At 44.8% G+C, this 14,114-nt stretch overlaps 1 protein-coding gene across 1 annotated transcript in view; it reads left to right on the top strand.

Moving 5' to 3' along the window:
• Positions 1–2,579: 2,579 nt before the first annotated feature.
• FBXL7 (F-box and leucine rich repeat protein 7) overlaps positions 2,580–14,114 on the top strand; it is a 141,807-nt gene continuing 130,272 nt past the window's right edge. Inside the window, exons 1-2 of the mRNA XM_068161979.1 lie at positions 2,580–2,748; positions 2,969–3,504. Of these exons, the coding sequence (XP_068018080.1) occupies positions 3,468–3,504 (37 nt within the window). The 5' untranslated portion in view covers positions 2,580–2,748; positions 2,969–3,467. The remainder of the gene's footprint in view (positions 2,749–2,968; positions 3,505–14,114) is intronic.

Here is a 14,114-nt window from a genome sequence, read left to right as displayed (position 1 = left end):
AGAATTACCCTGCAATACCTTCTGAGAGGGAGGATGGTATTGCTGGGCGTGCTAGCCACATTTTCTCACCCCTAAGTCGGAGGTGAGGACTTGAGTGACAGAAGTAGTGCCATAGAAAGCACAGGGTGTTTTAACATCCTACACTTAAGTGAGTTCCTAGCAAGTGTTTGGGCTGGGTTTTTCAAACCTACAAGCCACATTACAGTTAAAAAAAGCATTTGGTTGTATGTCTTTATTGGCAGTCTGGGGGCCTGTATGTGAGGCAAACATTTAGCTCACACCACAGCTTTTTGCCATTTTACAGAAGGCAGATTGCTTCTTTCTCGCTCCCTGGACAGACAACTCTCAAAAAGAATACAGATGTTGGAAGCAGACAGTTGTGTCAATGTTTACCTGTCTTGGTGCAGCACAAAGTTTGTTTAATATTAACAGTTAGAAATTAACCTTTGGTTAGAGAAAACTATTTTTAGACACTCACATTTTATTTTGAAAACCTAGGATGACTGTTTGATGAGTCTGATCCCAGGAAGCAGTATTTTCTTCGACTTCCACTGATTTTTGAGAATTGAAGGATGTGTGTAGTCACCTGGAAACGGGATCAAAACTTTTTCATGAGTAGCATTAATGACAAGTATGTGACAGGATTAGAGCCTAATTAGTGTTGTCTAATCACTTGTCAGTCATCTGTGCTGGTGGTGCTCACGTCAATTTCAGCTATTAGCCCACCTCTTAATAAAAATACACATTTTTTGTTGTTTTTAACTTAACCTTCCATCCCCTCAAACTGCAGGTTTTAGAAGCTTTCTCTGTAGTGCTGTCTGTATTGACACTTTTGCCTCTAAAGTTTCATATGCCATTTGCATATGTTGACAAAGATGTAATTTGCTCAGAATTATCTGTACATGCTGTGAATGTCTTGTGTATGTGGTAATATATTTTAGAAGACAGGCTTTTCATACATAAGCTCATAGTGTGGCGCAGGGAAAACTACTCAACTCATGTTTTAAATCACATCAGGACTGAAGCAGTTTTGTCCTTTTAATAAAGACATGTAATGACCTGGTAATCAGTGAGCTGTATGCTGAGGATCAGTACCCGCAATGGAACACATAAACCACAATAGCAGATACTTGCAAAATGTTAGTAAAGAGCCATAAACTTCTAAAATCTCTTCTATAACTAATCCTGCAGAGTCCTAGTCTCACACAGGCAAGACTGTGAGCATGTCACTCCCCAGGCTGTGTGGGTTGCAAGCACACACCCCTCTTCCAGGTTTGTGGGCCTCCTATTCACACATGTCTCCTGCAGGTATCTGTGTAACCCACATTTTAGGTGTAGTTACATGTACCTGTGTTGCTTCCTGTGCCAGAGTGTGTGCCACAAGTATTCCCACACTCCTAAGGTGTAGATCCCAGCTCACTGTACCCTGACCTGCTGTCAGAGAGCCAGAGCCATCAGGCTGAGGCAGAGGCGAGATGCCAGGGAAGTGACTTTTGGCAGCCCCAAATCACGATTGATCTGCTGCACTGTGCCTGCTCCAAGGTCACAGTATCACAGTATCACTAAGGTTGGAAGAGACCTCAAAGATTTTTGAGTCCAACCTGTTACCACAGACCTAATGACTAGACCATGGCACCAAGTGCCACGTCCAATCCCCTCTTGGTCTCTCTCTACCTATTGCAAACTTCCATCGTTCTGTTTTACTTTGCAATCTGACTCTTCCAAAAGTCCTTTGGTAACCCCGTATCACTACTTAATCTGGTTAACAGTTGCCCTAAGGAAACCTTTTGTTTGTTTTGTTTTGCATAGATATTTCGGAGGTCCATGCCCTTAATACGCCACATTAACCCTCACTCCCGTTTGGCAGTGCCTTTTGATATCCAGCCCCTTTTGCTGGGCAGAGGTGATGTGAACTTCCCTGCGGTAGTGAAAACTTCAATTCCTAGTTCTGTTGTTAGAGTGGGCTGCCCTTGGGAAAGGGCATCACTGCTGTCCCTTACACTACTTAAACCTCTGAGCATAGTCCACCATTTCAGGTACATGTCTGTTTAAAGGACACTGACAATGAATGGTAGGTGAGTCTCTGTCAGATTTTGTAATAACAGCCCTAATGTTTATGCTGAACAGGCACAGATTTGCTTCTGATTTCCCGACAATCCCTGTGGTCTTGAGAGTTAAGGACTCTGTCTTTTGGGGTGAAAGAAGAGGCTAAATTAAACAGAAACGTGTCATGTCAAAGCCCCATCCTCATAGGATACCTAAAGAACTAATTTGAGGATGTTGAAGAGTTGGCTGTTTCTCCTCGATGTGGTGACAAAGGCCAGGAGTGATTCACTGTAGCCGGGTGTGGTGGCAAAGGAGAAAACAGCCCGAAAAACGGAGAAGCCAGGAACGACAGGCAAACGGACCGCCTGTGTGCACACTCCTTGTACACACGGTGACTTTGTGACAGCTCCTGAGAGCTGCACAGGGTTAGAAGGTGCCACGAAGGTGTCCTATCCGCAGCATCTAGAACACAGGTTCAAACACCCTCCAGTCCCACCGTAGACAGACAGTCCTCTGCGAGCTGTGCTGGGCAGCGCCGCTCCCCAGCCTCCGCGGCCTGGAGCGAGCTGGGGACGGCCAGAGAGCGGCGGGGCTGGGGCGGACCCCTGCTAGAAGAAGAACGGGAAGACGGGGCCAGCGCTGGGCACCGCCGGCGGGAGCGGCAGCGGCCGGGAAGATACCGAGGGAGGCAGAAGGACAATCGTAAGCGGAGACCCGGGGCCGGACGCTGCGGCTTTAAAGGCCGGGACCGGCCTTGGGTTCCATCTCTCCCCACTCCCAGCCCTGGGTTCCATCTCTCCCCACTCCCGGCCCTGGGTTCCATCTCTCCCCACTCCCGGCCCGGAGGCGCTTGGCGCCGGGAGGAGGCGCTTGCCGCTAACAAAAGTCTGAGGCGGCGGCTCTCCCTTTCCTCCCTCCCCAGGCAACAAGTGGCTGGCAGCAGTTTCCCGGCGGAGCGGCGCTAAAGTGCTGGAGGAGCCCCAGCGCCGTCTGTGGGGCGGCAGAACGGCAGAGCCTGCGCCCGGAGGCCGTCCCGCCCGTCCTGCTTGTGGATTACAACTGGAGCCGCCTCCCCCTATCCTGACACCCCGGCTGGAAACCGGGGAGGGGAAGGCGTATCGATAAATCACGTTTTTTAAAGTTTCTTTCTTTCTCTCTCTCTCTTTTTTTTAAACAATTTAAAAAACATTTTTGAAGGGGAGTGGAGGAGGGAGGGTGTCGACCACCCGAGAAGAAAGCGGAGGAAGTCGTAAGGCTGCAAGGCTGCTTTGGACATGTCGCCGTGAAAACTCCCTGGAATTCCCCCCTACCCCACGCCCACACTCCCTGCTCCCCTCCATCACCCGCGATCGCTCGGCACCCCGCGGTAGAGATGCTGCGCGGCAGCGTGGGGAGGAGGCGGCGAGCATGAAGTCGGCAGGATGGGCGCGAACAATGGCAAGCAGTACGGCAGCGAGGGTGAGTCGAGGGGGAGAAAAGGAGTACTGGGGCAGCAGCGGGGCGTCGCACGGGGCCGGAATGTGGGGTGCTCGGGCCCGAGGGTCCGTAGCTGGATCCCCCTTCTCTCGGCCCGGGACAACCTCCGCCAAGAACCGGGACACGGCACTCGGCCTCCTGCTATGCTGAAATCCCTTACAATACCCTTAGTTACTTTGTTTTGAGTTGCTTGTGTGGTGGTGGTGGTTGGTTTCCCCCTCCATTTCCCCCTCGCCCATTCCCCCCTCCCCCTCCCCCTCCCCTTTTTTTTCTTCTTTTTTTCCCCCCTCTTTTCCTAGATGGGGAGGAACTGCCATCTTGGTTCAGCGATGTGTCTTAAAATGTGGAGGCAGCTTAAGGGTTATGGCAGAGTTAACTTTGCTAAAAAAACCTTTTTGAGTTCTCTTTGTAATCCTTTTCTACTTGTCTTTATATCCCAGGATCCTTATATTATACAGTATGGTATATGACTACTTCCTGTCTGAACAGAAAAAAAAAGTAACTCCAGGAAAGGGAGGGGGAAGAGTTAATGTTCTCCAGCTGTTATCCACAGATTGTACTCCTGCAATTTCGCTTCAGTGAAACTTTAGTGGGTCTGGTTTTAGATACACAGGGCCTGATTCATTCTTGTGGAAACGTCTTAGTCTGACTGGAGTTGCATCAAGGGATGAATTTCAGCCGTTTTGCTGCTAGTGTGAAGGACTACTGGAGCAGTCATCTGGTGTCAGGGAAACCAATGGCAAGTACAGAGATTGTCTTTCTGCCAACTAGTTTTAAGCTTTCTTCAACTTTTAGCTGTCTTATGTATGACTTGCCCTCATAATAGTTAGGTAACTGTATAGGATCAGAACATACAGCCCACTCCCTGATTGTTGTTTTTGTTGTTGTTGTTGAGGTTTTGTGGGTGGAGGGAGCATGTGAATTTCCTATGATCTGTTCTATTACTTGGGAGTGCAGAAGACCAACTACCAATGAATACACCACTCTCACACCCAGAATATGCACGAAAATTGTGCAAAGGAAAAGGCATAACCACCACTTCTCAAAGAGATTCTGCAGTTCCTTCCATCTATTGTTGAATAAGCTATGCTTTCAGGAGAGTTGGAGTCAGAATCTTTAAGCTAAAGGTATTCTCAAAGTTGTGGGGTTTGACCCACAGGGTCGCAAGATGTTAGGGATTGGAAGGGATCTTTGAGATCTTTGAGTCCAACCCCCTTGCCAGAGCAGGACCATATAATTTAGCATATTTTGCACAGGAACATATCCAGACAGGTCTTGAAAGTCTCCAGAGAAAGAGACTTTCCCCACAGCCTCTCTGGGGAGCCTGTTCCAGTGCTCTGTGACCCTTATAATAAAGAAGTTTTTCCTCATGTTGAGGTGGAACTTCCTGTGCTGTAGTTTACATCCATTGCCCCTTGTCCTATTACAGGACACACTTGATACCATCACTAGAATAACTTCTGCATAAATGGGGTGAAACCAGAAGTTGTGGTTAAAGCCTCTTTGGATTCCTTCTGAAAAGGGAAATCCTGGTTTGTCCCCAGAGTTGAAAGAATTGGTGATTAAAGTTCTGGACACGTGCTAAAAACCCTGTTTCCAGGGGAGATAAGAAGGTGTAGTGACATCTTCAAACTTTCTTGAGTTCAGTTCAATTAATCTACAGTTCTGGGGGAGGAACGTGATGACACTGTCTTCTGCAGTCCTTGGTGGAGTGGGGGAGAGCTTTACTGTTCCAGAACTGCCTTACAGGAGGTGTGAAGGAGAGGAGGATTGGTGCGACTAGGATGGTCTCATTTTTTTCTGCTCTTTCCTCCATTCGGAGTGGAGGTTGGATCCTAGGAAGGCAGACTACATGTGGCAAATTAATCTTTGCTGTGCAGACCATTACCAGGGTTGAGAAATAGGTAGAATATTAGTTAAAAAAAACTAAAATAAAACAAGTTCCCCAATCCCATGGCCAAAAGTTTGATCCTTTGTTTTAGAGTGCTTATTGATCTGGGTTTGCAGCCAACTTCTGTGCCTTGCTGTGAAGCTCTTGTTTGCTACTTGTTTTCTGGGTAACTGCAGAGGACAACAAAGCTAAATTTGTTAAAGGGAGGCCTTTTCCTGGGCTGCTGGGGGTTTTGGTGCCTCTGGTAAATGAACTGCTCAACTGTCATAAAACGTTGTTTTGCAGTAGAGCGATTAGAATCGGTTGTCGAGGGGGGTAGAGCTCTGAGGAAACATTTGCTGTGTGCTTTAAAGGTAACATGAATATCTGGGTTAAAGTTCATAGAGTGGCATTTTTGGGTGAGTGTGTGGCACATAGTTTTCAGCATAGTGGGCTTTGTGGGCTAGCATTGTACTACAGTATGCCATTTATGGATGGAGAAAAGTACTTTTATTGGCTGAACTTCTTGAATGCTGTTTTCTGATTTGCTATTTAATAATATCCTAGGTAAGATGTCAGAAAGACAACTACAAATGATGTTTAAAATGGCTGTGGTTTTTCATGTGGCCTTCCCATCTGCTGGAAAACTGCAGAATACCAGGAATTTGCCTGAGTTGCTTCTCATCTTAAAACTGAAGAGATACATTAAGGGAAGGATCACTCCTCCACAAGATACCGCTAGATAACCTTTATTCCTAGGATACTAGGTTGCATGGATTGTTACATTGTTACACTGGACATTATCAGCACTAGAGAGTTTTTTTTACATTCCCATGTACACCATATATGTAATCTCAGGCAGATAAGTGTTTCTGAATAATCACATAACTACACTGTACTGCCTTTACTCATTTATTTGTTCAACAAGGATTTATTGTACAGCATTTTATTGGAAGCTGCAATTATCATGTTAAGAAGGACAAGATAGCTGCCTGCTGGAGTCTAAATGATTTTTTTTAACAGCATTTGTTGCATAATTTGTGGCACCTTTGAGTTTTGAGCTTTAATGTGACTCAGTTCTCTGAAAAATCATGTCATGCAGATGGGTTATGAACACAGCACTAATTATCAACAAAATAAATTATGTCATGCCAAAGTTTGTCTATAGCAGTTTAATTCTTTTTAAAACTCAATTATTAAATACAAGTTTATCTGCTTAGTTTTCATTTGACTTTTAAAGTGTCACTATAGTAGACACAGGTTTTGAAGACTTGCCTACCCAGAAAAATTGGGACCTTGTGGTTACAGACTTAAAGTATGCAATGGATTCTGACTGAAGTGTTAAAGCTTGTAGTTAGCCTTTCTGAGTGTGTTCCAGCCGTCGTGTTTGACTAGCAGGACTGAAGCTAACAGATTACTGAAACAATAAATCCATCTGATCATGGAACAGTTCTTGTAAGGCTTACACCTATGCAGTGGAAATATGTCATCAGTCACTGTGATGGTTTGGCCCACCAGCATTAACAAAAACTTGGCTCACTCAGTAGGAAAAGCAAATGGAAGCTATATTTACAAACAAAGCTACACTCTACAATGGAATGCAATTAATATGTACAAATATACAGTAGTTACAATATCATACAGGTATTTACAATCAGAAAACAGCATGGAAACCCCCCCTGATTCCCTAATGGGGTCCCCAAAAGGAGCGGGGGCAACTGCTCCACTTCTCCTCTAACCTCCCCCCAAGCCCCACTTTTTCATCTGTTTAATTAGGAGAAAAGAGATGTTAGAGAGTTAGAGCTCTTATCTCAAGGTTAGCTGATAAGGTTCTCCCAGTGAAGCAGAGCAGAAAGCAGCTTGCCAGCAAAGGAAGAAAGGAATGAAGTGGGATGTGAGATATTGCTAGAGGTACATCTCACATCTGGCCAATGAAGTTTGTTTAGAACAATCTCTTGTTTTCCACACCCAACTGTGGATTTGTTTATACTTCTCCACTCTTCTGCTTGAAAATCTGCAGCTAACTTTTAAAGGCACAGCCTAAAACTGCCACAGTTACCTAAAGCAAGAATGCTTGTTATTGTCCTTCACTTTCTTGCCTGAGGGACAAATCATTGACCTTTCTGTCATTGATTTAGCTCTTTGCTTTTCAAGTAAGAGGACACATACCTGTGCCTCCTGCCTGATAGCAGGAGCAACCTTGTTTGGAAGCTATCAAAAAAGCAGGATTTTTGTTCAAAGACCTTTGTTAAAATGTGTTGCTGAAGAGAATTGCAGTTAGACATGATTCATTGTTACGGATGACAAGGCTGAATTGAAGTCTGTGTTTTAACTATTGTCAAGTTAATTAGACACCTATGCAGTTTATATTTGTACTTTGCTGCACACTGTTAAGGCCCAGTCCTCCCCTTACCAACCCTGGTCAGCAGGGTGTTGGGGGTAGCTGTACTAAGGTTCAAATAATTCCCTTGGAGTAAATAAAGTTGAAACTACACCAAACATATGATGAGCTGGGTTTATTAGATTGAACTGGTGCAGAGGGAAAATACAAGGGAAAAGCAATGGGGAAAATGCATGTCAAAGATAAGGGATATCATTGTTTCCCTCCCTTGAAAATGGTGGCATTTTCTCAGGAGCAGTTCCAAGTTTCTTGATGGTGGTGGGGAGCAGGGCCATGCCACATGGTCTTCTCTAGGCTGGAGGCAGTGCAAAGCAGGGCTGTGCCATGTGGTTTGTCTCTGGGATGTGGGCAATGAGGCTGTGGGGAGCTGAGGGGCATGGTAGGAGCATCATGGCTTCCTTTGGCCCCCTGCTCCTGACAGCTTCCCCAAAAGTCCCCCAGGTTTTTTTGCCCATCCCTGGGAGCCAGGACAGCACCCCTAGGGCAGTGCTGTGGGCATTCCCACCCTTCAGTAGCACTGTTTGAGACAAGCCCAACACTCGGGGTCTCACATTCCACCCCTGGCTCAAACACTGGGTGTGCTGCTCCTGTCTTCTTGTCTTCAGGGTGGTGATATGAACACAGTTACAGGGAAAGAGAGAGAAGAAAGCAATTGGAATTCAGTAAACAAAGGTAATACCAACCATATAAGCCATCTTCCCCCCACCCTGAATCTCAAAGGTCTTCCAATGCAATGCATAATGCTGGTGCTAGTCCATTGAACCAGTCCTATTGCCTTTGATTCCAGAATAATTCAGAGGTCTGGTTGGGGATTTCTTTCAGCTCATCTTGGCCTCATCAACAGAGGTGGTGGAGTGATGTAGCAGTCCTATGGCAGCAACATCCTTGAGAATAGTAACAGATTATTCTGCAATGCAAACTCTATCAGTCTGGGGAGGAGAGAAGGGGTCCCCATGTCTTTTTCCAAAGGGGACATTCTTCCTGCTTTCAAATATAATGCCATCTCAACACAGGATTCCAGATTTTAAAAGTGAGTTTGGCCCACTTGTAGCAAAATGGGGAAACAGTATTTTAATGTTTCCTCCCACAAACTGGAGGGGTTTGATCAAATTGTTTAGCCACGGGTGCTGAATTCAGTAGGGAACCTCCCCACAGGCCCTTTCTGGTGTTCCACTCTCTGTTGATAGCTGTCATAGAGGTAGTACAAGCAAATAACAACTTACAAGCAACACAAAAAAAACTTTAATCAGTTGCTAGGCAAGGTCTGCAATAAGGAGAAGGGTCCCCCAAGACCCCCAATTAAACAATTTACATGTGCTCAGCCAATAGCCAAACAATACAAAAATCTATTGTTGAACAAATGATGAACATAGCTATCACACATGTTGTGTTTTAACAAGGAAGAACACAGTCCTAAAAAGAGGGAACAATCTGGCGAGTATTGATTCTGTGTTCCTTGCTGTGGGTGTCAGTGGCTATCCAGGTGCACATATCCAGGGGAATTTTCAGTGAGCTTTCAAAAATGAATCCACTACCCACCCCCTGGCTCACTTAGTGGAGATGAGCTTGTACTGACTTGTCCCCATTGTGAGGAGATGTTAGCAGCAATTTTCTTTTCCCATCTTTCTCTGGTCCCTTCTAAATCCTCATCAGAAACTGCACATTAGTAAAGGAAAGGCTGTCCATTGCCTCTTTTGGTATCCCCTTGCCAAGGCACTCTCTCCAGACCTGGTTCCTGTAAGTCTCCAGGCCTAAGAATTTGTTAGGGGTTTTCTAGCCCTCCCACTTTTGCTCTCCTAATTGTAGCCTTGGTTTTTAAGTCTCCCACAAGACGACTCTAGCAGGTTAACTCTTGGGCAGCCCCCCACCAGGTGAGGGAAGAATCAGAAATCTTTGCTGTTGTAGAAAAACTTCCCTGCCCTGGGGCCAGAGCTGAGGGTGCAGCCCTCAGGTGTTCCTGGATTTGGATGGCATGCACTTTCAAAGACTCAGGAAGGCCCCTTGTCAGTGGTATCATTCCATCTGGAATAGCCTTTAGCAGCATCAGAGAGGACTGCTGTGGAATTGGCTGCTGTTCATGCATTAGTTGAAGGCAAGCTGCCTTCTGTACACTTTTGATTTAAACCTGAAGTGGGGATAGGACCACACAGTGCAGGACACAGTCTCAAGCTGTGCCAGGGAAGGTTTAGGCTGGAGGTTAGGAGGAAGTTCTACATAGAAGGAGTGATTACCCATTGGAATGGGCTGCCCAGGGAGGTGGTGGAGTCGCCATCATTGGAGGTGCTCAGGAGGAGACTTGATGGGGTGCTTGGTTGCATGGTTTAGTTGATTAGGTGGGTTGGATGATGGGTTGGACGTGATGATCTTGAAGGTCTCTTCCAACCTGGCTTATTCTGTTCTGAGTGATGAGGATGGCTACCAGGTCTCCCCTTTTCCAGGGGTCCAACTCTCCAGCCCAGTATGCTGCTCACTGAGTCAGAGACCAGGGTGTATGCTTATCCTCCACAGTCAGAAACACACCCAGACCCCAATACCTCTGGACTTCATTCTCAGTCATCTTTATCCTGTCTTCCCTGGTAAGAGAGATTCTCCACACCCTCAGTCTCAGACTTGCAATGGAGTCAGCTGTATTTCCCTTGTAATTTTGCCAATTCAGTTGTACTATAGGGTATCTTCTCAGTTACAACTTCTGGCCTGTCCTCATTGCTCTCATCATACTGGATCTCAGTTTTAATAAGTGGATGAAGCTGCTTAGGTTTGCGTCTTCCATTCCAGCCCAGGGATAATGACTATTGAATCCACAGTCACTCCCAAAGCCCCCATCCAGTTGCAACTCAGACAGTTCTACCTGTGGCTCTCGTTCCCTAACAGAAGCAATGTGCAGCTGGCTCTGTAGGCCATGTGCAGTCATCTCTCACTGCTGTTTCTCTTGGTCAGCCCCCAATTCAGTTTCAGCTCCCAGACATTTTTCTTGCTCGGTCCCCAATTCTATTTCTGTTCATAACCATTTGTCTTGCTCAACTCCCAGTTTGGTTTCAGCCCATAGATATTTTTCCCACTCACCTTCCAGCTTCATCTGAAAGGCCTCAACCAATTCCTGTAATGCCCTCTTCTTTTCTGGCTTTGCTTGATCTACAAAACATCTATGTTTCTGTGCTGCCATCAGCACTTCTGACAGGAGGGGTGAATTGAAATCGAGTCGAGTCAGGGTAGCCATGCCCAACTGGTAGGGAAACTCAGATTCAGGTTAAACTCCCTTTCTCAAACCCCCACAGCAGAGCCACAAATAAAGCTGCCAAGCCCCCTCAGTGAGGGTTGCAAGCCAAAACTGCAAAGCCCAGTCTGTGGGGCCACAAATAAGACAAAAAAGTGCAAAGGACTCTTTTCCCTCTCCTCCAGTATCACTTTCCAGGGAAAAAACTCAATCTGAACAGCTGCTTTACTCTAGCAAGGGTATCTTGTCTGTGATGCCAATTATATCAAGGCCCAGTCGTCCCCTTACCAGCCCTGGTCAGCAGGGGTTGGGGGTAGCCGTACTAAGGTTCAAATAATTCCCTTGGAATAATGAAAGGTGAAACTATGCCAAACAGCTGATAAACTGGGTATAGATTGAACCAGAGCAGAGGGAAAATGGGATGGAAAAGTGGCAGAGAAAATAAAAAGCCCAATGCTTGGGGTTACACACATGCTATTTCTATAACAGTTCTGTGCAGAGTAAGCAAGCTTAGGTGCACTGGCCACAAGACTAGGTGGGTGCTTGATTGTGGAGCCTGATGTTGGAGGAGAAAGCAGCTGACATCTGCTGGCTTTCTTTGGGAAAAGATGACTGAACACTGTCCCTCTTACCACTTAAGACAATTTGGCACCAACAAGGGGAAGAGTTTAAAATCACAGACTTAAGTTTTATAGGGAAATTGACTTTGTAACATGACCTGGAGGAGCAATCTGTGTTCTTATATAGGAAAGGAAGCTGTGGCATTGAGGTGCAATGGCTGCATGGAAAAATAACTGTTACTTTTCAACATTTGTCTTCTTCCCAAGCAATTTCTTCATTAAATTGAGACTTGAAAACCAGTCAAATTTGAGATCAGCTAAATAATGATATAGTATTTTGACAATAGCAATGTTCAGACCTAATGGATGGATGTTTTATGAATGAGTCAACCATTGGTTGTTGGAATATGTGGAGCCTCATAGGGTATTTTAATAAGGGTAAGGGGATAGGAAGTACAGTAAATGAGTTTTGGTTCAGTTATTTAATTACAAAATTTTAACATGTCTATTCTCTCAGCCCCCCACCTTGTGGTAATTTCTCTGTGTACTGCATCTTGAAGCAGCAAGGATTATTGGTGGATTCCCTCCCCTTCCTTCCCTCCCTATGGGATTCCCAAATCTAGTGAGGAGTTTCATCATTAGGCGCTAAATGCCTCCTAGGCTGTGCAGATTTTCCCCACTTTGTTTTGATGTCTGAATTGCAATTAAACACATTACTATATGGTGTGCTAAACATGAAGTTTGACATGTAGCCTGTATTGCTGTCTTGTTTTTACTATGCTGATCCTTTCCCAGGTCATACATTGAGACAACGTATCTTGCTCTTGTAGTGTCTTTTTGTTGTTGTTGTTCTGGTTTGGCTAGTCTTCTCTAATACACTTCCTCAGTGCATAATAGTTGCAGTCAAACCATGACATGCTCCATAGGACTAGTGTAAATATTATAGTGTTTCTCAACGCAGCTTTGTGTGTTGCACTACTTATGTGATGGTGTTCTGCTTTCTGGTGCTCCGCCAAGGCTGGTTCTTGAATTCATCTGTAGCTGGGTTTCAGTCTGCTGTATTCAAGGGCTTGAGACTTGGCTCTTACAGCAAGACAGGAACAGGAAATACAACAATATTCAAAATGTCAGTCCCTCAAGAAGTGCTGTTTTTTTGTTTTTAAAAGTGAATTTGCACTCTGGTAATAGCTGATTGCTGCTAACCAAAAGTGACCTTCGTAGATGCTGCACATGATACTCTTATTTTTATTTTTTTTAATGTCACTTTCAACTGAGTGATGAAAAAGGATCGTGTGTGTTTACTCACTTTGTCTCCAAACAATAAACTCACTTTAAGCTCAGTGCTTATGTTGTTTCTTGTTGTTCAGATCACATGGCAGGGGCAAAAGGAGGCTTGGACGCAGCACTTAACTGAGCTGCTATGCTGCGTTCAGCCTCTCATAATACAGTATTTTCTCTTATTAAAAATGGACTGCCTCTGTGTGTGTAGGCAGGCATGGGTGTTTATATAGGCCCACATGAAGTAACAGATCTGAGGTGGATTTAGGCTTTAAAAATGTTGTTAATGTTATCTGTAGCAGTGCTGGAAGGTAGCTTAGTGGCTCGCATGCATGTTTCTTCATAAATGTTACTGTTTCATTGAATGTTTCTGCAGGAAGGCAGGGCATTTTCTATTTTATTATTCTATTAATGTCTATAAGCTAGCAAACTGTACTCTAGGGAGTTATTTTTGACTTGAGTTGTTGCTTCAGCCTGCTGCAAAATTGACTGGATGCTCTCTCTTTTGTACATTCGAAAAAATAAATAACTTGTGTGCCAGCTGGAGGCCTGAATAAACTTTGGTGCTGGTGATGCATGGTGTGGAAAGCTTCCAAGAGATCTTTCTCAGCTAAGGCAGTAGTAGTGTAGTACTTGCATGCCTTCTTTTACCCACCCTTCTTAGACACAGATTGCTCTGGTAACATTCCTAAATTGAAATGGTAGTTTTATTTTCCTGAAAGGAAGCCTTGACAACCTGGACTTCATAAAAGTCACGCTGAACTTGAAATTTCATCATTTCCCTGTGGAAAAACGTGCGTGTGTGTGTGTCTGTGTGTCTGTGTGTGTGTCTCTGTGTGTGTCTGTGTTCAGAATTTGGTAGGTAGTTGTAAGACTATTTTGCTAACTGCAAAAATCTCATCAAAGTTAATTTTCTGGCACTTTCAGTCCTTTGGCTACTTCTAGATTCCTCATTTCTGTGAACAATTCCTAACTAGGAATTGGCTTGCTTCTTTGTGGGTCTTGTTTGTGTTAGGAAAGTGATTGGCAGAAAGCAGTGGATGACATTTGGATGCTGAAATGCATAAGTGGTTTATTTCTGCTCTTTGTTTTGTAGTTAGCTATGTCTGTATTATTTAATACAGGACAAATGCTTTGCTAAATTAGGACAACCCTTTCATTAAGGAGCAAAAAACTTCAAAACTTGAAAAATGGGTGATGGGCTGCCAAGTAATTTTTTGGCAAAGTAGTTCTCTTCACCATATACATTTTTGTGACCTCTGCCTTAAA

The sequence above is a fragment of the Melanerpes formicivorus genome, unplaced genomic scaffold, assembly GCF_026170545.1.
Source record: "Melanerpes formicivorus ecotype bairdi unplaced genomic scaffold, bMelFor1.0.p_v2 SCAF_61, whole genome shotgun sequence".
NCBI classification, from domain to species: Eukaryota; Metazoa; Chordata; class Aves; order Piciformes; family Picidae; genus Melanerpes; species Melanerpes formicivorus.
Note: the sequence above shows the minus strand (reverse complement) of the source record. Positions and strands in the feature narration are given on the sequence as shown.